Source organism: Maudiozyma barnettii (assembly GCF_903064755.1).
Source record: "Maudiozyma barnettii strain CLIB 1767 genome assembly, contig: KABA2_06, whole genome shotgun sequence".
In the NCBI taxonomy this organism is placed as follows: Eukaryota; Fungi; Ascomycota; class Saccharomycetes; order Saccharomycetales; family Saccharomycetaceae; genus Maudiozyma; species Maudiozyma barnettii.
In genome coordinates, this window is record NW_024545243.1 from 608,800 (window position 1) to 633,753 (window position 24,954).

The window sequence follows — 24,954 nt, forward strand, 5'->3', positions numbered from 1 at the left end:
ATTAAGTGTACTACTACATGTACTTCTTAATGTAAGAGCAACCATACAGATGAACTATCGTGGTTTCAGATTGTGACATGTTATGTTGTTTTTGAACACTTCTCACCGGTTGGTGAGACATGATACAAACTTTGTCAATAGATATTGCACTGTATCTTTTAACTCAAACGTATATAAAAAAATGATATGGGATAAAATGATGATAAATAGTTACATTGCTCGAAGTTCTAGTATCGATGTGAGCAATACGATTTCTCAATAGACTACAACGGTATCTGATCCTTCATTTTTTTATTTAATTATGCATTCAAAGCCTCTTGCATGACTTGATATAAATCTACCTTAATAGTTTAGCACTTGTAATAGTAAAACTGTGAGTATATATATTTTGTTTTCATTATATACATTCTGATTTTTCTGCTATGGAGCTAACTTCAAAGCTCAATTTACATTGAACTTTTTTTTACGTAAAGATATATATATAATTATGAATATTGAATATGGTCAGTTTTCCAAGAATTATTACAAAGTTATTCAATCCAATTGGGGCATGCACCAAAGGGTAACATTGTAATTCATCAATACAATATGTCAAAGAGAGTCAATAATGCGGTACGGTATAAGTATCCTCTCCCTGTTCATCCAATAGAGTTACCACAATTGATTATCCATAATCCTGTGTCTTGGGCATATTGGTCTTACTGTTATCTGACTGGTTGCAATGCTTTACAACGTAAGATACATGTCGACATAATAGGCGAGAAGATTGTTCATATAGAAGTTAGGAATCAGGATGATATGAAATATTTATGGGAAAACGGGTTCTTTGGAACAGGACAGTTATCAAGAAGTGAACCAACGTGGTATAATCATATGAAATCTAAATTTCAAAATGAAAACAATGAATCCATAAATAAAAATATCAGTCTTGAACAAGTTACAAAGCTTAGAAGACAACAAAGGATAGAGTTTAAGAAACAACGTGAAGTGGTCGAAGCTAAGCTTTTGGAGTTAAGAAAAAAAGGCGAACTTACACCTGAAGAAGAAGCTCGAATATTAGAACAAGAAAGGGGAAAACTGAGGAAGTTTAAAGATGATCAAGTAGCATTACATCTAGTGAAAGAAGATCCTACTGAGAATGTGAGGGAGAAAGGACGGTTACTGATTCAAGAGGCAGAAGTAATCGGTGAGAATGGAGAAATTATACAGATGGAGACCCTAGAATTGATGCCTGTGGAGACTATATTCTTAAGTTTTGCCCTGGATGTTTTAGATATCACTCCATCAAAATTTATTATAAAATGTTGCATGAATGATTCATTTGATTATACAGATGAATTACACAAATTATTGATACAATACACAGCATATCATCATTATAGATCACACGGTTGGTGTGTAAGGTCAGGGATTAAGTTTGGCAGTGACTACATCTTATACAAACGAGGCCCACCTTTTCAACATGCTGATTTTTGTATTATGGTTCTTAATTCAAATTGTTCGAATCCATATACATGGTACTCTACTATTGCAAGAGTATGTGGCGGTGCAAACAAATCGTTGGTCCTTTGCTATGTGGAACGTACTAATTCAAAAGAACAAATAATTAAATGGGTAAAAGAAGATAATCTATCTAAAGTATTCAACAGTTTCTCAGTAGGAGAAATTATTTTCAAGAGATGGGTTCCTGGCAAGAATCGTGATTGACCTAAAAGTCATAGATACATTTAATTTATAAGGTACGGTTCTTGCAAAGAATAAAAAAGCATTTAATATTAATATTTAACATCTAATCTGCATATATCTATAAAAAAGAGAAATAAAAAGTATATAAGTGCTCAGATCAAACGCAAATATGATGCATACTGTTTCACAAACAGGAAGTAATGTGTTCATTTTATACTGCGAAGATTATTATTTACCAGCATATGTATCCAAAACCCAACCACAGTCTCTCATACCTTTAATGTGGGCTTTGGGGCCTTCTACCGGATCATCATAGATCTTATTTATCTTTTGATCATGTGTTGCAGGTTTTGATATGCACATAGTTTCTTCATTTGGAAGAATACACTTCAATTGTGATTTTGGGAAAGGACAAGGGCAATCGGATTTTGATAAAACACATTCAAGTGTCACTGGACATAAATAGTTTTTACATTCATTATCTAATACTCTATCTTCATAAGGTTCTAGCTTTGGACGTTGCTGTTGCTGTTGCTGTTGTTGGTTGAAGTTAAACATGAAACTATCGACATCTATGATGAGCATGGCTATAGTGAGCACTAACGCACTTAAAGAATAATGTAATTGCATAATGATAAATTTTATTGTATTTTCAGGTAGAGATATATTTCTCAAAACAGATACTTCACTTGCAAAGGTTGGTACTTTGGGTAAATAATGTGTATTTTCTTATTTAAAGTTTATATAACTTGGGAACCTCATCTTGCTTATTTAACACAGTGGCAACTCGATGTTTACATATTTTGTTGATTGTCGTGCAACACGATTTAGCGTTTCGCGTTACTTTTCCTTCTGCCTTTGTTTTGAAGAATAACATTAACAATGAATGGCGACCTGAAACAATGTAACTTGTAGGAGTGATCCTTCTTATTTTTAAGATGCTGCTGAGTTATATTTTTATATTGAGGTATCAGGAATCATTGAAGTGAGTGTGTTAGCGTGGACAAAGGAGAGAACAAGAGTGAGTGAAAGGTAAAGTGAAGATGTACTACAGGATAGATCAGTACACCAACGCGTATAATAAGATACTGAAGGAATCTTCAAACCCATCTACTTGTCAGTTAGTGATTTTTGTCTCATGTTTAAATATAGATGCATTATGTGCTACACGGATGCTAGCTACCCTTTTCAAGAAACAGTTAGTTCAATTGCAAATTGTTCCGGTTTTTGGTTACTCCGAATTAAAGATACACTATGCCAAATTAGATGATAATATTAATAGTATTATACTCGTTGGATTTGGTAGTTACGTAGATATTGAAACATTCCTGGAGATAGATCCTAATGAATATCGTATAGAACAAACTCGTAATGACGCAATAATTACTCATGAAGATACGTATAAAAGACATATATATATATTGGATAGTCATAGGCCGTGGAATTTAGATAATTTATTTGGTTCAGATATTGTACAGTGTTTCGATGATGGTACTGTTGAGGATTCATTAAATGAACAAAAAGAAGCATATTTTAAATTGATAGAACTGGAAGCGGAGAGAGATTCAGATCAAGATGATGAGTCAGCCAGCGAAAGTGAAAATAATACAGACGACGAAGACGACGAAAATACTTTGGATAATGGTAAAAGAGCTCATCCTGATGATGTGCAGGACACGAAACAGGTTCGTAAGCTAAGAAGGAAACAAATTAGTCAGTATGAACGTATCTTAGAAGAATATTATTCTCAAGGTACTGCTGTTGTGAATTCTATATCATCTCAGGTATACTCGCTGATATCTGCTATTGGGGAGACTAATTTAGCACAATTGTGGTTGGCAATTTTGGGAGCAACATCCCTAGATACTACCTACTCTGCAGTTTACAATAACCTATATCCAATTATGCAGGATGAAGTTAAAAGATTGTCGCCTGGAAATAGTTTACATGTTTCTGCTACAAGATCAAATGGATCTAACTCTGTGATGAAGACACCTGATACATTATCCCTTGAAATTCAACCTGATTATTATTTATTCCTGTTGAGACATTCGTCATTATACGACAGTTTTTATTACTCTAATTTTGTTAATGCTAAATTATCTCTGTGGAGTGAAAACGGTAAAAAAAGATTACATAAAATGTTTGCAAGAATGGGTATACCCTTAAGCACAGCACATGAGACATGGTTATACATGGATAATTCTATAAAAAGAGAACTTGGTAATATTTTCCACAAAAATTTGGATAGGTACGGTTTACAAGATATTATAAGAGATGGTTTTGTTAGAACTTTCGGATATAGAGGTTCTATAAGTGCCAGTGAATATGTCGAATCATTAGCTGCTCTTTTGGAAGCTGGATCTACGCTGAATGCGAGCAACCAGTCGAATTCCTCTTCGTCTTCTATATCTACTTCGAATAAGAATAGCCATGATAGAAATAATAGCGGCTCGGGTAATAATCAAAATGGAGAGAAGAACGATGGTAATGATAAACATGAGTACAAAGAAGAAGATTCAATTGAAAATTCTCGTAAAAGAGCCGTTACTTCGATGGAAAATATCAGAAAACAGTGGGTATCAAATTTTTGGCTAAGTTGGGATGCACTTGATGAGAAAAATATTGATATTCTATCGAAAGGTATCAAACATGCGCAGTTTCTTCAAAAAGCTATCTTCAATACTGGTGTCACTATTTTAGAAAAGAAAATGATTAAACATCTAAGGATATATAGACTTTGTGTTCTCCAGGATGGTCCTGATCTTACTATCTACCAAAATCCCCTAACGTTACTAAGATTAGGTAACTGGTTAATCGAATGTTGCGCAGAAGCAGAAGACAAACAATTATTACCAATGGTGTTAGCCTGTTTAGATGAAGAAACGGATACGTACCTCGTGGCAGGTCTCTCACCAAGATACCCAAGAGGATTGGATACTTTGAGGACCAAAGAACCAATTTTGAATAACTTCAGCATGGCATTCCAACAAATCACAGCTCAAACTGACGCAAAAGTGAAAATTGATAATTTTGAAAGTTCGATAATAGAAATAAGGAAAGATGATCTATCGCCATTTTTAGAGAAATTAACCTTAAGCGGATTGTTGTAACGAGTCATATTTAATAATATAGGCATAAATATACATATATATAAATTGCAGGTATGCAAGAAATTATAGTATTAATATAAAAATATAGTATTCTGATACTTATAAACGATATCACTGTTTTTTCAAGTTTTATTGTTCCTTCCTGTTATAGTGATCTTTGCAATTACATGTCGAAATAAACTCATACCCGAAGAATAGACGAATTCAATCCTTTCTTCTACAATATCATTGTTGTTAGTGTTAAATGTCGTTGTTTAGGATTTCAAGTATTGATTATGTCTATAGGCATAGATTATATATATAAATATATATGTTCTCATTCCAAATAAAAGAATAAATCCCTATATTAAACATTATATAGGAGTGTCATATTTAATCTATGATAATATGATATAATCAGTCATACTAACTTTGAATATATGAGAATTCCATGCTAAAGTGTCTTCTTACTTCACGTTATTTTCTGCGAAACTACCTTCTATTCGCTATGGTAATGTCGAGCCCCTAGCCAGTTTCCAATTGATCTTATTTGGAGTACGAGCATTATTTCTCTATCTACTATGTTAGGAGTGTGCAAATACCAGGAGTCTCCGGATGTTCAAATTCAACCCTTTCAATTTCTGTTGTTTGTCAGGTCTAAGCTTACCAAATAATGCTCTCAACGGAGCCTAACATTTTTTGTCTAAAACGGACTTACTCTAAGTTCCAAGATTATGTGACAACAATAAGAAAATCTAAAAATGAACGATCAAAAAAGGTTTGATAGATAAAGTTAATACTTTGTTTTTGTAAAACAATATATATAGACCTACAGTGATGACATAAAAAATGGTTAAGACCCCTAAAAATGACAGATAAAAGAGAATACACAACAAACACCTCTCATAATAGAGACGTTAATAATAGAAAACTTTCTGGTGACCCATTGTTTGAGATGCCGCCGTTTCCTCCATGGAATAATGTAGAGGATAGAACCACAAATGAAAGAAGTCTCTCTACCCCTTTAAGAAGAAAAATGAAACGGTCCCTAAAGGTAAGTATAGATAATGATTCGTTGGAAACTTGTCCTTCGATTATAGTAAGTGATGAAGATGCCAAAAATGAACTTAAGAATATTGAGTATGACTATCAACCTTTTACGACAAAGAAGTCGATTAGCGAAACAAAGAAAAAAAATTGGTTATCAGCTGAAACTGCAGAGCATTGCTTAGTGTTTCACAAAGAGGGTCATTTGCAAGGCGCTGAAAATTATAGACCAGATATCATGATTGATTGTGTAACAGAAAGTGCTTCGGGATCTGACATATTGATAGACTATCCAGAAAATATAAAAGATTCATATAAGAATAAAGTAAGGAAGTCGAAAGATATTGGTAATAATATGCAAAATAGAGAACATAAATCAGCTACTAAATTACTGGAATTAAAAATATTTTGGGAGAACTCTGATCTACTTAATCATTTAGATACAGATATGGTTATCAGACAAAATGAAATTTTATTAAGGGAGCTGGATGAATTAATTAATGTGAAGAAACAACTGAAAAACAGAAAGCATCATACTTCATTAAGGGAGAGATGTGAACAAATATTGAACGGTAATGATGATTTCTAAGATATCTAGGTGTGATAGCATTTACAAAAACCTGTGTAAGAATAAATGGTTGCAAATCACTCGTTCCTAAGGTTCTAAAAGTGATAGTGAAGCATATGTTTTTTATCGAGTGTAGGTATCAAGGTTTGGAAACAATTTGATTATGTATAAATCTATTGTGTGAACCTGTAATTACAAATGTAAAATTCTAGAACCTTTTTGATTACTTATAATATATGAGATATCTGATGATGACCCGGATCGTATGATTATGTCACTGATATGTTTTCTAATTAATGGTTCTAATATTATTAGTACGTTATGAAAATATGATTATTCAGGCAAGGGTAGATGTCAGTAAAATATGGATCGCTTTGAATGAGATTGCTATAGATAGTACCAGTACAATATAAATATATCAATTATATCGAATATCACTTTAAATAACAAAATAGCTCTATATCTGTCTCTTTTCCTTTTTCTCTATACTTAAATTCTTTCTCTTTTATGTAAAGCTTTTGAATTTATGGTAAAGCATTTTCACAAATTTCAAAAGCTCTTTTAAGAAACAAATATATGAGTACGTATATCATATGTTTTACTATTCTGTTTAGATATATATCTATAAATAAATACAAAACACTCTAATTCTAATCATATTCTAGGGAATCTGAGATAGAGGGTTTGTCTCTAGTGGTCTCTGCAAACTTTAATTTATTTAATTCGGACATTTTATAATATGTCAATTGATCCGTCTCTTTATATTATATATAATTTATAGTGTTAAATATAGCGGCAGCACTAAAAAGGCTAACATTAGTTTAACCTATCTGAAGGTGAAGGTAGCTAATATAAGTAGAATTTAGAGTGTGCTACACTGTCGTGTATATAATAACACATGATATATACTGCATAGTGTAGTATTCGTTCCCCCTACATTGGGTTTATTGGAGCTATATTATCCAACGTTACTATGCACAAAAGATGAGCAGTTTAACAACAGCAACTCTGTTTTAACATTAACAACATAGTAATAGTGATTAAATATAACCGTCTGTTATATTTTTGTCTTTGATTATCTGAGATCCCAATACAACAACATCAAATATATCCGATATAGTGTAACGGCTATCACATCACGCTTTCACCGTGGAGACCGGGGTTCGACTCCCCGTATCGGAGTTTTTTACATTGAGTTTCAATTTTTTTATTAATTGAAATAAGGCAAATTGTTTCCCATTTCATTTTATCTAATCGTAGTAAAACACAGGTCAACACCGTTTCAATTATCTATTCTTTAAACATGTAGGTTTTACTTGTTTGTATTTGTGTAATCCCAGTTTAAGTTGAACCTTTCCCATTCCGTGTCTTAAAACGGAACCGCACAACAAAATTACGCGAAATTGGCCCAACAAACCGAGCGGCGTTCGGGTTTCAGGGAGCGAAAGCCGAACAAAAACATAAATCTGAAAATAATTGAGAATTTCTATATAATATTTACTTTGCCACATTTTGGGATAAGCAATGAAGCGAAGGTACAGGGGCAAACCAAGAAAGATTATTATTGGGTAATTGGTAGACGCAAGGGTCTCTCATCCTAACTTTATATATATATATGTACATGATAAATAGGGTTAGAGATAGTTTGAATTCCTAATTTTTAAAACGAAATATTTACTAGTAAGACCAATTCTATAACGAAGATAGTATAGGAAAAATGAATATTGTTAAACTGCAAAGGAAATTCCCTGTTTTGACTCAGGAGGATTTATTCAGTACCATCGAAAAGTTTAGGGCTATCGATATCGAGGACAAAGGTTATGTTGCTAAACAAGAAGCTTTGGAGGCAGTCAGTGCCTCTGGAGAAGCTTCTTATGATGAAGCTAGAGAAACCTTGAAACATGTTGATGTTGATGCTTCTGGTCACGTTGAATTAGATGACTATGTGGCATTGGTAGCTAGATTAAAAGAAAGCAAAGCCGGAGCAGTACCTCAGACTAGTTTTGCTGTTGATAATACTACTGTTCAAATGCCTACATCTCCTGGGAAACCAGCATTGCAATACAAAGGTACGGGTGCGCAAGCTAAAATCATCGTTGGTGGTTCTCAAACTGGTACTACGCATACTATCAATGAGGAAGAAAGAACCGAGTTTACTAAACATATTAATAGTGTTTTAACTGGTGATAGTGAAGTGGGTCATTTGTTACCTTTTCCAACCGATACTTTCCAATTATTCGATGAATGTAGAGATGGTTGGGTTTTATCTAAATTGATTAATGATTCTGTTCCAGATACTATTGATACCAGAGTCCTAAATAGACCAAAAAATGGGAAGCCATTGAATAATTTCCAAGCCAGTGAAAATGCCAATATTGTTATCAATTCTGCAAAGGCAATTGGTTGTATTGTGGTCAATGTTCATTCTGAAGATATCATTGAAGGGAGAGAACATTTAATTCTTGGTTTAATATGGCAAGTTATTAGAAGAGGTCTTTTGGCAAAGATCGATATTAAATTACACCCTGAATTATACCGTTTACTTGAAGAAGATGAAACTTTGGAACAATTCTTAAGATTACCACCTGAGCAAATCTTACTACGTTGGTTTAATTACCATTTGAAGAAAGCTAACTGGCATAGACAAGTGACCAATTTCTCTCAGGATGTAAAAGATGGTGAAAACTATACTGTTTTATTAAATCAATTGGCTCCAGATCTATGTTCTGTAGCACCATTACAAACATCAGATTTGATGCAAAGGGCTGAACAAATCTTGGATAATGCTGATAAGTTGGAATGCAGAAAATATTTGACTCCCGGTGCATTGGTTAAAGGTAACCCTAAATTGAATTTAGCCTTTGTTGCTAATTTGTTCAATAACCATCCGGGTCTAGAACCATTCGAAGAAGCTGAAAAACCTGAAATTGAAGAATTTGATGCAGAAGGTGAAAGAGAAGCAAGAGTCTTCACATTATGGTTGAATTCATTAGATGTTGATCCACCAATTGTTTCTTTGTTCGATGATTTGAAGGATGGTTTAATATTATTACAAGCTTATGAAAAGGTTATGCCAGGTTCGGTCGACAAGAAACATATTAATTATAAGAAAGATCCAACTACTGAATTATCTCGTTTCAAGGCCCTTGAAAATACTAATTACGCTGTTGATTTAGGTAAACGTAATGGATTTTCACTTGTTGGTATTGAAGGGTCAGATATCCTAGATGGTAATAAATTACTTATTTTAGCCCTCGTATGGCAATTAATGCGTAGAAACATTAATAACACCATGAACAAACTTTCATCTAGTGGTAGAGATATGAGTGATGCACAAATATTGAAATGGGCTCAAGACCAAGTCACTAAAGGTGGGAAATCATCTACTGTTCGTTCATTCAAGGACCAATCTTTGTCCAATTCTCACTTCCTATTGGACATTTTAAATGGTATTGCCCCAGGTTATGTTGACTATGATTTAGTTACCCCAGGTAACACACCAGAAGACAGTTATGCCAATGCTAGATTAGCTATTTCTATTGCTAGAAAGTTGGGTGCTTTGATCTGGTTAGTTCCAGAAGATATTAACGAAGTTCGTTCGAGATTAATCTTGACTTTCGTCGCCTCCTTGATGTCTTTAAATAAATAAATTATCTCGGTTATGGCAACTTTAGCTTTCACAGTTGTTATATTTGACATTGACTTATAAACTGTGAATTTTGCAATTTCCTCAGAAATGTACTATTATTAATATTAAATATAAACTATTCAGTGAACCGTATTTAATTAATCATTTTTAAAAATTTGAAATACTTTTTTTATATTTTTGCAGGAACACGATACATTTTAAACTTCCTCGTCTTTAATGTAAATATGTTTTTTTATACAACTTATTAAATAGGAACCCTACTATTCGTAATTTGATCCTTTAATTTTTCATCCCATTCTTCCGTCTTAGAGTTCATATATCCCATAACATCACTCATACCTGTAGGGTCTATATCCGTTCTCTCTATGTATTCAATACCATCCAATGAAGTTGCTGACCCAAATTTCACGTTTTGATTATCAAAATGTGGATTGGCCAATGTTGCGACATATACAGGAGCATTTGCAGCTTTATAACCGTCAATATTATGCCACTTGGATCCCAATAATCTCGCAAAATAGAATAAGAATAACATACCGTAATATGTAAAAACGTTCAAAAATTTAAAAAATGAATGACTTGTAAAAATACCTGGATGAACAACATACTGATGAACACCTATATCTTTCATTGGTTTGTACGTCCCTAAATGGACTAAATCTACAAGTCTCTTAGAACCTTCATATGATGCGTCACTCTTGAGCAATTCCATATCTTGCAAGGATAAATACTTAGGTAAGGACATAATACTGGAAATCCATACAATAATAGCATTACCTTCTTGCAATAATGGAAGTATCTTGTGAATAAAATAATAGGGACCAAATACATTTGCTTGAAAGACTAAACCCATCCCATCTGCGGATTTTACACCAACTTTTTGGATTTTATACGTTGGATAAGTTACGGCATCTAATGGATTCACCAGGACATCCTTCACAGCAGCAAACCAATCAATACCATCATATACACCCTGAGCTGCATTAATGAATAAGTAGTGAATCGCTTTATATTGTTTTTCTAATTCGTAGTATGCATTCAAAATGCTCACCATATCAGTAAAATCAACAAGAAGATAGTCATAATCCACTAACCCAACACGATTCACTTTTTTAACATGCTTTTTCAATAATTCAATGACCTCTCTCACACGTGGCAAAGTTCTGGATGTAACAACAATTGTCAATCTAGTGGATGGACTCTCCCTTTCAATCAATCGATATGCGATGTTGATACCAAGGTTACTGTTTAAAAGAAATGAAACCAAAAAGGAAGAATGATAATTTATTTATCTTGTAAAAGAACATATCATCCTTACAATCTCCTATTTTAATGGTTAGTCATATTGAAAATAAAGACCCAAAAATGGTAGGGGTGGTTGAAGTAATCTAAGATCAACCCGACCTAAATATACATACCTATTTGTACCTGTAATTACTGCAACTTTTCTAGTGCTCATTATTTGATTCTTCTTAAAACAATCTGTGATGTCAATCTGTGATATCAATATATACTTTTGAGGTTGACGTATTCGTAAATATATTAATTACACCAACTTCAAAAATAAAGATAACTATATATATATATTTTTTATTGACAGTCAAATTATTCCAAGATGAACCATCTCGAGGATCCCTCATTGAGACAGTAACTAAATCGTTTAGTTTCTTGATGGCCGACACGATCCGCTGTCTCCGTTTCGTTCCCGTAAAGAAAACAACGAAAGAAATATATCAACTAAACGATGAATATTAAATAACAAAGGACTGACGGATTTAAGATAACATGGGTGTTTCAATAGAGATTATTATCATATAAAATCATATACAAAATAAATAAATACATATATATGTGTTATGCTACATTTAATTTCTTGTGACTTCTTCAAAGATAGCTTGGAATGGTGCCTTGACACCGGTCCATTTCTCGAATTGTGCTACACCTTGGTGAACCAACAATTGAGCCCCGGGAACAACATTCCATTGGTACTTGTCTTTAGCTAGTCTCATGATTGGTGTGACTGTTGGTAGATAAGCAGCTTCAAGAAGAGTTGGAAGGAATTTAGTGTGAGTAGTCTTAGTTAGGCAACGTTCAAGTTTACTGACCAATTCTTCATCTAAAGGTTTGTCGGCTGGTACACAACTGACAGCAACACTAATAGTGTCTTGAAGTTTATCAGCATCTGCTGTACTTTCAATGATAACAAGGTTGTATTCCTCTGGGAAAGTTTTCTTTAGATCTTGTAACTTGGAAGTAGTTCTGTTGATTAAATAGATCTTTTCACAGCCCATGTTGTGCAGGGCATAGATTGCTGCTCTTGAAGTACCACCGGCACCAATAACTAAACCAGAAACTCCGGAAACTAAACTTGGTACACCATTACTGATTAAAGAGTTCTTGATACCTAACCAGTCAGTGTTGTCACCATGGAATTTACCATTTCCGATTGGAGTAACTGTATTTACAGCACCAATAGTCTTGGCCGAATCAGATAGTTCTTCCATAAATGGAATTATATCTAGTTTCAATGGGATAGTGACGGCTAAACCACCTAGATTTTTGTTACCTTCAAGTAATTCCTTTTTAACAGTTTGGGCAGAATCGGTTTCAAATTTATCAAATTTGTGTGGTAGACCTAATAATTTGTAACCAGTATTGTGTAAGATTGGTGATCTAGAGTGACCGATTGGCTTTCCAACAACAAAAAATTCCTTTGCAGTAATACCACCCATAGAAGTATAGATTTGATTGATCTCCGGTAAGGTTAATTGACCTGGAGCAGCGGCAGTATTCAACAGATTGGATGTAATTGGCGTCAATAGAGTGTTCAACACACGAGAGACTTGACCAATCTTTCCCATATTAATGGCAATTAATGGCTTGGTAGTATGAGAGAATCTAAATCTTTCTAGAGCCAAGTTATCTTCAAATTTTGCTGCGGTTCCAACAAATTTTACGATGTCGACGTCGAGAGATAGGGCCTGATTATATCTATTCTCCCATTCTGCGTCATCCCAGTTATAGGAGGCACTGAAATCATGATGAGAACCAATGATCTTAGTGAAACCCTTGTTGTTAAGAACATTATATTGGATGTCAGACGGTAGAGTTAATTCAACATCGATATATTCAACACCAGATTTTAGAGCCAGGTTAAACAATTTCTTAAGTGTAACGAAGTCATCATCATCAAATTTACCACCTTGTTTCTTAGTTCTAATAGTAAAAATTATTGGAAGACCGTCTGTAGCAATACGTAATGTAGAAAGCTGTCTGGAAACATAATCAGAATCCAACTCAGCTAAATGGTCGATTCTTACTTCAACAGCATCGCAACCATAGGTAATTGGATTCAAGCTGTCGACCTGTTGAGTTAAGTCTTCAAAAGTCAAACAAACAAAAGCGGATCTTTTGGTTGGAATGGCAATTTGTCTTTTACCAGTGACCATGTTAATGAAATTGCCAAATACCTTTCTCAATTTTTGGAATTGAGCTTCAGTTGAACAGTGTGGAGCGAAAAAGGTGAAATTGGAGCATTCATTATACCATTGTTCTCTTTTGGACCAAACATCTCTTATTTCTTCAACATAAGCTGGTCTTGTTGGGTCACTTTGTAAGAATATAATAGTTTCTTCAATATCTCTGTGTAGATGTAAAACAATACCACCTTCTGAGGCGAATTTTTTCAAAGATTCTCTAGATTCGCCACTTTCGACAATACCACCACCAGAGGAGAACACGTAACCAGAGTCACCGTACTTTTCAATAACCTCCTTAAAGATTCTAGCTTCTTCAGCCCTAAATTTTTCCCAACCATGTTCAGCAACAAATTCTTTAATGGTACCTTTTTCATATTGTTCTTCGAAAAGTTCATCTAAATCGACCAATTTGTAACCAAGGGCAGCTGCACACCATTTACTAATAGTAGTTTTACCAGCAGCTCTCATACCAATGATGACAACACTCTTGTTGGAATTGACGTTAGAAGAGGTCAATGGTTCGGCACCATCTAGTTTAGCACCCATATTGGTATGTAGAACATCCCACCAACCTGGCCAAGTCTTACCTGTACAATGTCTTTCCAGGATTCTTACAGGTGTAACATTTTCAGATTTGGAATTATAATTAACCATACCTGCCAATAAGGAGAAACTCATAGCAACACGGTGATCATCATAAGTATCGATACCAATTGGGCCAGATGAATTACTTGGAACCTTCAATTCATCGATAGAGTCAAGACCGTAAATTTGGATACCATCTGGTAATTCTCTAGTTTCTACACCAAATTTGGCCAATTGTGTAGCCATTGCCTCAATTCTGTTACATTCCTTAACTCTTTGATTGGCAATGCCTTCAATTGTTGTAACGTTACCGGTACCCTTACCATCGTTAGCAGCGGCAGCAACCACACAAGCTGTTAAAAATGCATCTGTCATTGGTTCCATATCAACGTGCTTTAAGGGTTTCAATTGACCTTGAGCTGGCCCAGTAACTGTAGTTGAAGTAGCTGTTTGATCAACAGTACAACCCATTGGCTTTAAGACGTCTCTAGCAAATCTGGCATCACCTTGTAAGGAGGCAGAACCAATATTTGGAACTGTTATAGTGGTACCGGTCAAAGCAGCAAAAGCTAATGGATAAGTAGCACTGGATGCATCACTCTCGATAACATATTCTGGTGGGTTAATATAATGAGCCTTTGGAATGTGGTAAGTGTATGGTTCGGTTTCGGATTGGGTAACCTTGACACCAAAGGTATCCATCATTCGGATGGTCATATCCACGTATAATTGTGATATTGGTTTACCACCAACTAGAGCCAAAGTAACTGGTTCTTGAGCATATGGAGCACACATTAGAACTGAAGAAACGTACTGGGATGAAACTGTAGCAGAAAGTTCAATACGACCACCTCTAAAGACAGAATCAGTGTAAACCTTCAATGGCAAACAACCTTCGTTTTTCACATAGTCGATCTTAGTACCATTAGCACGCAAAGAATCGACCAAAGGACCGATCGGTCTTTGTTGCATTCTAGCATTACCAGTTAAAATAATGTAATCCTTATCCGGACGAGATTTGACTAAAGCGGCAACGGTTGTTAAAAATCTAGAAGCTGTACCTGCATTACCTAAGTATAATTCTTGGTCACATACTGTTAATGTTTCACCACCGCGACCTTCTAGAACGACAGTTTCACCATTATCTTCCCAAGTGATGTTGGCACCCTTCAATAAATCAACAGCTGCTAACATGTGTTTCGTGTCATCAGAGTGTAATAAGTTCTTTATCTTACACGTACCTTCACCAAGAGCAGCCATAACAAGGGCACGGTTAGAGATAGATTTGGATCCTGGTGGGACGATAACCTTATTTTGATCTTTTTCAATATTATTGAAAGGGTAGACCAAAGTTTCATCAGTAAGAATGAATCTAAAATCTTCATCAGAGACGACGTGAGCTGAAGTGCCATAACACTTACCAATGCTTTCCAAGATGACACATTTCTTCTTAGCACCATCATTTTTCTTATCAATACTCATCTTGTCAAGTAACGTCTCTAGAGGAGTAGTCTTATGTAAAGTTAATTCTTTGAACCATTTTTCTTCAGGAGAGACAGGTAAACCATAAGCAACAAGGATCTTAGATAGACGAGCCACTTGAGTAGAAGATAAAATCCCCCAGTAACGAGACAATTCGGCTTCTTTAACCATACCGATAGAGACACATTCCCCATGTAGAGCTTGTGGAGTTAAAATAGCTTCGTAAGCATGACCGATAGTATGACCGAAATTCAATAAGTTTCTTAAACTAGATTCACGTTCATCGGAGGAGACGACATCGGCCTTAACTTTAATACTTCCCAAAACCAATTTGTAAGTATGTTCTAAGATGGCTTCGATGTTTGTATCAGAAATGTTGTAAGTTTCATCAGTCATAGTGCTCTTGTAATCAACGAATTTTGCGTTGTTAACAATATCTAAGAAAGAATTAGCATTAACTTCAAGTCTAGTGAATTCATCTGCATCCCAAATACAAGCAGTCTTGATAACTTCAGCCATACCATTAATGAATTCTCTTTGAGGTAAAGTACTCAACCATTTAATATCTACCAAAACAAATTGTGGTTGCCAAAATGCACCAACAAAGTTTTTCCCAATTGGAGTATCGACAGCAGTCTTACCACCAATGGAAGAATCGACCATAGCCAATAAAGAAGTTGGAATCTGTACAACACGAACACCCCTCATGAAAGTAGCAGCAGTGAAACCAATCATATCACCAATGATCCCACCACCAATAGCGACCACGACAGTATCTCTTGTACAACCTTGTACTAACATGAAATCTTCAATAGATTCTTTAGTTTTTCTAGTCTTGTTTGCCTCACCTGGTTTAGTAACAAAACGTAATAAACGAGAACCCTTTGGTAAAGATTTTTCGAATTCAGTGACTAATTGTTCCCAGTATGGAACTTTTGTCAAGTTAGCATCATTGACCACAATGTAAGTAGATGATTTACAATCATTAATGATGGTTTGAATCATATGGGTATGAATATCGTAACCTACATGAATAGTAGGTTTCCCCAAAATAGACACTTTTTCAAGTGACACAGTGGGAGTAGCCATGATTTGTTAAAATAGTGGAATGTTATATAAAACCGGCTTTGGTCCTTTAATAGCTTGAGCTTAGAAAGAGTAAAACCAATTGGATACAATAATAATAATAAGACATACAAATTGTAAGATAATACATTCAAATACGGTCTGACCGTGAACTTATTGATGGTATGTTGAAGTGAAAAAGATGGTTTCCAGTTTCCACCTCTCAGCTTTGGGTCCTCCCTTCCCTCCCACTTCGAAAACTCGCTGTCTTCACAGGACTGGATGTCTTGATTACTTAGTATCATAATCACATCACACGCTTCAGCTTGTTTGTTTATAGTGAAACTCCCGCACAACAGCAGAGGAAATGAAATTTTTCAAAGTGAAATTTCTTATACTAAACACCCCGTAGCAAAGATATGAGTCAGCATTGTCAGTGACGGAGAGATCATGCCACACGACACGGCAGGATGGATTGTGAGCCAATGTCATGAGAGTACTAGAACTAATGAAGTATCATTTTTAATTTAAAACTGATATTGTTTTGGACTATGGCATGCCAAGACGTTGTTATTGACCATCGGTGTTATCACGAAACTGTTGTTTTGCTTCTAAAGTATAGTGAGACACTGACAATGAGCTTGTTATAACGCGAAATCGCTTTTATCTGAAAATAAAAGAGCAGAAACTTATACAAAACAAACAAGATCAAGAACCGATGACATCGACTTTAGATTGTTTGGTATGAAGGATAAGAATGTGAATTAAACCCCTTTGTTCCTTGGATATCCATTGAGATATATGGCTTAACGCTTAATATTGGTGTCTATATATATAATTATAAGTTTCGGTAAACTTTGCAGAACAACTTTATTTTCACAACATTAAACCTAATAGGGAACTTCAGCTAGCGAAATTATTCAATGTTGTAAACTCAAAGATGAAAGTGACTGTATGGTTTCAAAAATAATGTATGCGGTTCTAATTCCTCATCATACCGTAACTCAATAATTATCACTAAATAAGATATCTATTATCTGTTAATTTCCACTACTTCTGTATATTAAAAAATCACACCAATTGAGAGTTGTGCTACCAATTTCAGTAGGCGTATATGTATAGGTGAGATTACGAGATTTGAAACTTTTGATTACATATTCTATATGAATTATCTCTCAGTTCTTGAATGAAAATATGTTCATTATGCAAGTTGTTTGTTCTATTTTGACTGAGGTGATGTTGTGCAAGTTGACGGTGTCTTGAATTTAGATGCAATAAATGCGCTTACGAATATTACCAAACAGTTGTTGAAACATTAATTTCGTTGAACAATCAAAATGATACAAATGAATTCCCAAATCTTATGGTTCGTAGAGTTCCAATTTTGAACAGGAAGAGATTGTACCAATCCGGATTGTACTCAGCAGTTCGCTACACCTAATGGACTTTCAATACAGTGAAATAATAAAAAAATCATTGAATACTCTCGCCTTATATATATATTTGTATATTTGTTTATCTGATATATTAATTAAAAGGCGTTTGCTAGGAAAATAGCCGCCGAAGTTCCCCGGAACTTCTCCTACTAAAAAACAAATACATACACACATGAAGCAACTAATTGAACGTGTGGAAAGTAGCCACTGACCTTATCAATATCTGGTTAAAATGCATTCATAAAAGTTTCATTGCACTCCTCATTGGAAAACAATGCCTGCCACACGTGACCACACCATTCTAGCGAAACGTCTTCCTAAGAATTTCCCTAATAGAGGTAACAACAACCAGTTGATCGCCTTCGACAACTGTTGCAGACTCTCCTTCCATTGTCTTTCTGCTTCAAGTAATCGTTTTTCCAATTGAGAATCCTCATCATCTATTAATAATTCCAGATCTGAATCGTATTCATGGTTTTCATCCTCAGTTGTAGGAGTGGAGGACTCAAACGAACCGCTGTGCATTGATATCACTTCCTCGCTCATAAGGCCACGGAAACAGGAAGGCTAATATGTGATACTGCTGAAGCTTTTACTTCTTTAGTTGTTATATATATGTGAATTTCCCTTGTGCTAAGAGGTGAAATACTGATTAAAAAATAGTATTGAATCGTCGTATATCGCAGCAAAATCGAATGCGAAATTCTACGCCTAATGGAGGAGGAGATATTCCTTCTCTCTGTTTCTCGTCCAACGGGAAAAGGAAATTACACCACGTCGTTCGCAGTGATCTCCCCCACACACTAAAGAAAACATGGAAACATCATTATCAGCCAAACCCACAGGAACTGCCGGTAATAAACATATCTCACATATCGACAACGACAACGACAGCATCACCTGAAAGTGTCGCTGTTTCTACAGTCATGGTTCAATATCGGTAGAGATACAACCCACACTATTAGATACATTATTTTAGTCATTCGATCGTTACTCTCAAATCACAGGCTTATTTCCGGGTAGACCATAGAATGTTAATTGATATCTTCCGCACGCAAAAAACTGATTTGGGAACCCGCGGAGTTAACAAACGTTCAAATTTTCGGTGCCGCTACGGACACAAATAGTCACAACGAAATTTGCTATGAAAAATAGTGAATCTTCGGCCGAATCTTCGAATTTATTACGTGAACTGCGCCGCTTTCGTAGTGATATTCTCCGAAGTTCTTTCTTTCTTTTTTGGTTGATAAAATCATATTTTTATGTAATCATTCATACCCTCCACTCAACAAAAACTGAAACTTCAAGATTATATAAAGAGAGATGATAACTGGAACGATTTCTTGAGGTTACGTTTGTTTTCATTATATAGGTGTAAATATGCTCAATTATATGAAAATAATATAATATCTACTCAATATTGTTATGATAGGGACAACAAGAATGTGGTCTACTATTAAAACTTCATTTTGCGAACACAAACTTTCAAGCGATGCCCTAGTGGTGCCTGCTTCAATCAATCCAAACACTGCAACAGCAGCAACGTATCCATCTCTTGATACACAATTGAAGTTATTACAGGATAATATTATGAGTAAATTGAAATTGAATAATACAGTGACTTCACAAAATTCAATGGTAGCTAATCACACTATTAATCAATGGCATTTCCATAATTCTGTTAATTCAAAAGAAAATCCTCAAATTATTGAGACTCCTACTTTATTACTTCATGGTTATGCTGCATCATCTATGTCATTCCATTTAACTTTTAATAAATTAACAAATGGGATAAGAGATCTTTATGCTATTGATTTACCTGGGAATGGCTTATCGCAAACACCCGATATTAAATTACCTTCATCAAATACTAATAAGATGACATTCAATAAAGATCATTCAAGATTTTCAATGACTAAACAAGTTGACACTCTAAAGGAAAAACAAGTCCTAAGTGATTATGAAGATTACTACCTTGATAGAATTGACCAATGGCGTAAAGATAATGGTATTGAAAAATTTAATATTGTCGGACATTCCTTTGGTGGTTATATTTCCTTTAAATACGCTATTACACATCCTGATCAAATCGAAAATATTGGTTTAATTTCGCCTTTGGGGATGGAACGTAATGTTTACTCTTTGAATAATAACTTTGTTGAAGCAAAAGAATATCAAGTGACTCAAGAGGATCCTTCATCGATATATTATTCAAGAAACTTCAAAGTACCCACATTCTTATTCAATAATCAACTTAATACATTAAGATATATGGGACCTATCGGCGGATCTTTAGCAAAACGTTATATTAATAGAGCTTATGTTAATGTACCAGGTACAGAATATCATGATTACTTATATCATATTTTCTATAAAAGTGATAAATTTCCTAGAACAACAATTTCGAATTTCACAAATATGTTTACTAGAAATCTATTGGCAAAAGATCCAATTCTAGATAACTTACCAAAATTGAAAGCAAATAAAGTACTATTGATGTATGGTGATCATGATTGGATGAATGGAGAAGCTGGTTATGAAATGGCTACAGAATTAGCACAAACATATAACTACAAACCACATAAAGAAGTGGATTTTGTTCAAGTACCCCATGCAGGGCATAATCTGTTTTTAGATAACCCAAATTTCTTTAGTGACCAAATTCTTTCCTTTCTTAAATAAATTTTGAATAAGTCGTGTACTTCCATCAAAACTAAAACATCTCAAATATATAGATTCTCATTCTTAATAATATTTTCATTTTTTTTTCTTCAAACACACCTTAATTTATCTGTAAATTACATGAGATACATATATGTATCGTTGGTCACATGCATTTTCCAACAATAGACTTTTCTTATTCTCCTTCTCGGTTTACAACAAGAATTTAAACAAAAAATGTAACATACTGTAGAGTCTCTTGAATTAAAATAAGTGGTTTTAAAAACTGTATTTCTATAAGTGACAGCACAACGGCCCTTCCCCTCCTCCTATGAATTGCGCGCACGTATCGCATCAATCACCAACTTTAAAACAGTCATCCTAAACTATACATTGTCATACCATGTCGGAATCCAACATACCTCGACATCGTCCACAATTCTCACGATTGAATCAACCATCTGCATTGTTCTATTGTTCTTCATCTAGTTGTTCTTACTCATCATGTCTGACCCTATCAATGTATCAATCAATCATCGGAAAAAGCGATGCCGAACATTCATCAATTCCAGTGAAAAAACCGAAGAAATAATATTTTGGTAGCATACCTTCCCAGTTAAAATATGTAGTAAAATTGTGATGATGATCTTTGCAGTTTCATTAACGACAAGAATTAATATTATAATTGTTCTTCTAGCAAAAGAATACATAATTTTATGTAATATATATATGCGTATATATAGGATGGGAAATGGGCCTGGGGAAGTTGGGCTATTTCATTCATTTCGAGAATAGATACAATATTACGAGAAATCGAGGGGCTGAGTACTACATTAACAGAATACTAAAGCTGTATATTTGATAATATTTTTTTAATAAAAATAATGGAGTTGAACAGGAAACCAAGAAAATTGGCTTGCATATCATGTAGGAAACGTAGACGGAAATGTGATATGCAGCAGCCATGTTCAAACTGTGCTCGTAATGATGCTGAATGTATATTCACAAATCAAGATTTACGAAGAAATAGATACTCGACAAGCTATGTGAAGGCCCTGGAGGCACATATTGCTTATCTAGAATCCTCTTTGAGGCAGATCAAGAATACTGCAGATCCCAAACAAAGAGGTATATTATTGAATGAAATAAATTTAGATAATACTGAGACTCCAAATAAAGATATGACTTTTCAACAAAATCCATTAGCAACTTTGGTGAAAACAGAAACTAGCACAGTTGATAATAAAAATGGTGAAAATATCAACGGGAGACGCTCAGATACTTCGTCCAGAGAACCAAGTATTAACTATATTACTACATCGACAACAAGGCCCGGATTACACCAAAGATCTAGATCACCATCGCCATTACCGACAGTAGGTAGTGGTACCAACAGTATATACCCAACAAATTCATTATCGATATCAAATAAGAAAAGAAGAATTGAACATAAGAGACAAATGCAAGTAAATTTGAAAAATTTGTCAAGATCTCCTCTTATCCTGAAATCTTTTTCATTATTCTTTAAATGGTCATACCCTGGTCATTATATGTTCATTCATAGAGAAACATTTCTAAGTGCATTTTTTGGAGATGAATCTACAAAGAATTATTATTGTTCAGAAGAATTAGTCTATGCTATTGCAGCATTGGGGAGTAAAGCTTCAAAAAAATCAGAAGAGTTGTATGAACAAAGAGATATATATTATCACCATGCAAAATCCATTGTGTTAAAAAAAATATTTCAGTTAGAAGACAAATCACTTGCTGAGTCTACATCGTCATCAAAATTAGCCATTATTCAAACATTATTATGCCTTGCATTCTATGATATTGGGTCTGGGGAAAATCCAATGGCTTGGTATCTTTCTGGGTTAGCCTTCAGAATATCTCACGAAATAGGTTTACATTTAAATCCCAAGGCTTGGGATAATGTCTATGAAGATGAATTGTCAAAGATGGATATCGAAGTGAGAAGTAGAATATATTGGGGATGTTATATTGCAGATCATTTGATATCTGTTTTATTTGGTAGATCTACATCTTTAAGGCTTTCAAATTCAACAGTTCCAGAGACAGATGAATTACCAGATATAGAAACTGGTATTGAAGACTATATTTATAATCCAGGTGAAGCATTATGCATGGCTAATCCCTTGAAAAAATTAATCATTCTTTCCAGAATAACAGAAATTTTTGCCAAGAAGATTTTCATTCAAACAGAAACGATAGAGCAAAGAATTGGTTATTTAACAAAATTTAATTCAGAGGCAATGATTTGGAGAAATGATTTAAATGATGAATTACAATGGGATAAACAATCCTTGGAAAAATTAGAGACTCTGAATATTACTACAGTATACGTATGGTATCATTATTACATTGTCATTATCTCTTATAATAAACCATTCTTATTTGAATCCTCCCAATCTAGAAAATTAATTAAGGATTGTATCTATGAATTGCATGCATTATTAAATGTATGGAAAAAAAGATTTGGCACGTTTGAACGTTGTAATCTTTACATGGTTTACTCTGCTATTTTGTCGATTCAATGTATGGATGTGGAGTCAATCAAAGATAATGTATACAATGATTTTGAAGATTTCTTGAAGTCTGATACTTTGAATTATGAAGTAGCTAAGAAGTTCATTGAAAGTAGCAAGAACATGGAAAATAACAACGAATTTAATTCTGAATTTACAGATTTGTTAGGCTCTTTATCTCACGGTACAGATTTTGCCTTGGAGTATAATTTTGACTTCACATTATTGAATGAGATTGATAACTTAATTACTAGTAACCATAATACGCATACACTTACAGAGGAATCAAAATTGTAAACATGTACTTATATATAGATAAAAAATATTAATTATGGATACAAATACAAATAAATTATTCATAGAGTCACTTATATAATTTAATATATATGATTGTTTGGGTATCTCGGTAGATATCTTAAACTAGGAATATTCTGGATAGAGCGTTGTGAAAAATATTGATGCTTACATAATACTGAAAGGTACACACAAGTTGACATTATAAAGGAAAAGAAAAGAATGACCGTCAAATGACTATATATCTCAATAGAAAATGTCACAGACAGCTATAATAGAAGAATTGAATGATCCAACCATTGGTAATGCCATTTCTATATGGGAAAAAGGTGTGTTTAAGGAGCGCGATGGCTCAATGTCAGATGCTATCAAATATTATAGGGAAGCATTAAAAGTATATGATCAAGTGGAAAAGGTGTATAGAAAGAAGTTACATGAGGAATGGTTATTATTTAAAAAGTTGGAAAAACTAAAGTTAAGTGAAGACTCTAAGATTAATACGGCGGATGATTCAACAAATAATGATGAGGATGATGAAAGTTTACTGCCATGTTGGATATTTGAAATGCTTCCAAACGATATACTATTAAGAATTGTTAGTCACGTTGTGGAATATTCTGGTGAATCATGGGTTAATCTTTCTCTTTCATGTTCTAAGTTCAACGAGCTGTGTTTTCATAACTCTATCCCTTATAAAATCTTTAAGAATGTAATATATTCCAAACAGGTATATGATAATGCACTACAAACATTGAATGGTGAAGATAGCGTAAAGAATTTAGAAGAGATATTTTGGGATAAAGATTATGAATTAATGCTTAAACAACGACCCTATATTAAATTCGAAGGTGTCTATATTAGTGTTGTAAATTATCTGAGATATGGTTCGAATGTTGATGGTTCTTCATCATTAAGAAACCCAGTACATATGATAACGTATTATAGATATTTTAGATTTTATGAGGATGGTAAGGTATTGAGACTATTAACAACAGATGAACCTACATTTGTTGTAAAATATTTCACCAGGGAAAATAATATTAAATCAAGTCATTTATGTTCATGGAAATTATATTTCGATGGTGAAACTAATTACATTACCATATCCAGATCTAATGATAAGTACGCATTCAAAGAAAAGTTGACTATAAAAAATCAAGGGAATAAAAGGTTCCAACGATTGAAATGGATGGAAACGACTGTTGAGGATAAGGAAGGTAACATTTCTAAATGTTCTTTGAAAAATGAAAAACCATTTTTCTTTTCAAGGGTGATATCATTTGCTCATCATGTTTCAGCTAAGTCATCGACCTCTAAATAGGTCATTCCATTTATCGGTACCACATTCTAAAACGTACTTGAAT

General features: G+C 34.1%; 11 protein-coding genes and 1 non-coding gene across 12 annotated transcripts; 8 read left to right on the forward strand and 4 right to left on the reverse strand.

Moving 5' to 3' along the window:
- Positions 1-588: 588 nt before the first annotated feature.
- Positions 589-1,707, forward strand: SEN2 (tRNA splicing endonuclease subunit SEN2; the record flags this gene model as incomplete). Its single annotated transcript, XM_041551376.1, has 1 exon — positions 589-1,707. The coding sequence occupies one exon, from the start codon at positions 589-591 to the stop codon at positions 1,705-1,707; it is 1,119 nt and encodes a 372-aa protein (XP_041407310.1).
- A 207-nt stretch (positions 1,708-1,914) lies between these two features.
- LCL2 (Lcl2p) lies at positions 1,915-2,316 on the reverse strand (the record flags this gene model as incomplete). Its single annotated transcript, XM_041551377.1, has 1 exon — positions 1,915-2,316. One exon carries the CDS (start codon positions 2,314-2,316, stop codon positions 1,915-1,917), a length of 402 nt encoding a protein of 133 aa, XP_041407311.1.
- Positions 2,317-2,729: 413 nt separating this feature from the next.
- On the forward strand, positions 2,730-4,799 carry CDC45 (DNA replication initiation factor CDC45; the record flags this gene model as incomplete). The annotated part of the gene is made up of 1 exon (XM_041551378.1): positions 2,730-4,799. The coding sequence occupies one exon, from the start codon at positions 2,730-2,732 to the stop codon at positions 4,797-4,799; it is 2,070 nt and encodes a 689-aa protein (XP_041407312.1).
- Positions 4,800-5,646: 847 nt separating this feature from the next.
- Positions 5,647-6,414, forward strand: APC9 (anaphase promoting complex subunit 9; the record flags this gene model as incomplete). The annotated part of the gene is made up of 1 exon (XM_041551379.1): positions 5,647-6,414. The coding sequence occupies one exon, from the start codon at positions 5,647-5,649 to the stop codon at positions 6,412-6,414; it is 768 nt and encodes a 255-aa protein (XP_041407313.1).
- A 1,089-nt stretch (positions 6,415-7,503) lies between these two features.
- On the forward strand, positions 7,504-7,575 carry KABA2_06S06138. The gene has a single exon. It is a non-coding gene; the product is annotated as a tRNA-Glu (tRNA).
- A 535-nt stretch (positions 7,576-8,110) lies between these two features.
- SAC6 (fimbrin) lies at positions 8,111-10,042 on the forward strand (the record flags this gene model as incomplete). The annotated part of the gene is made up of 1 exon (XM_041551380.1): positions 8,111-10,042. The coding sequence occupies one exon, from the start codon at positions 8,111-8,113 to the stop codon at positions 10,040-10,042; it is 1,932 nt and encodes a 643-aa protein (XP_041407314.1).
- Positions 10,043-10,286: 244 nt separating this feature from the next.
- Positions 10,287-11,501, reverse strand: ERG27 (3-keto-steroid reductase; the record flags this gene model as incomplete). Its single annotated transcript, XM_041551381.1, has 2 exons — positions 10,287-11,286; positions 11,461-11,501. The coding sequence occupies 2 exons, from the start codon at positions 11,499-11,501 to the stop codon at positions 10,287-10,289; spliced, it is 1,041 nt and encodes a 346-aa protein (XP_041407315.1).
- Positions 11,502-11,907: 406 nt separating this feature from the next.
- On the reverse strand, positions 11,908-16,677 carry ARO1 (pentafunctional protein ARO1p; the record flags this gene model as incomplete). The annotated part of the gene is made up of 1 exon (XM_041551382.1): positions 11,908-16,677. The coding sequence occupies one exon, from the start codon at positions 16,675-16,677 to the stop codon at positions 11,908-11,910; it is 4,770 nt and encodes a 1,589-aa protein (XP_041407316.1).
- Positions 16,678-18,350: 1,673 nt separating this feature from the next.
- Positions 18,351-18,635, reverse strand: MIM2 (Mim2p; the record flags this gene model as incomplete). Its single annotated transcript, XM_041551383.1, has 1 exon — positions 18,351-18,635. The coding sequence occupies one exon, from the start codon at positions 18,633-18,635 to the stop codon at positions 18,351-18,353; it is 285 nt and encodes a 94-aa protein (XP_041407317.1).
- Positions 18,636-19,514: 879 nt separating this feature from the next.
- ICT1 (lysophosphatidic acid acyltransferase ICT1) lies at positions 19,515-20,771 on the forward strand (the record flags this gene model as incomplete). Its single annotated transcript, XM_041551384.1, has 1 exon — positions 19,515-20,771. One exon carries the CDS (start codon positions 19,515-19,517, stop codon positions 20,769-20,771), a length of 1,257 nt encoding a protein of 418 aa, XP_041407318.1.
- An 863-nt stretch (positions 20,772-21,634) lies between these two features.
- On the forward strand, positions 21,635-23,593 carry CHA4 (Cha4p; the record flags this gene model as incomplete). The annotated part of the gene is made up of 1 exon (XM_041551385.1): positions 21,635-23,593. The coding sequence occupies one exon, from the start codon at positions 21,635-21,637 to the stop codon at positions 23,591-23,593; it is 1,959 nt and encodes a 652-aa protein (XP_041407319.1).
- Positions 23,594-23,846: 253 nt separating this feature from the next.
- On the forward strand, positions 23,847-24,911 carry HRT3 (SCF ubiquitin ligase complex subunit HRT3; the record flags this gene model as incomplete). The annotated part of the gene is made up of 1 exon (XM_041551386.1): positions 23,847-24,911. One exon carries the CDS (start codon positions 23,847-23,849, stop codon positions 24,909-24,911), a length of 1,065 nt encoding a protein of 354 aa, XP_041407320.1.
- Between the last annotated feature and the right edge of the window lie 43 nt (positions 24,912-24,954).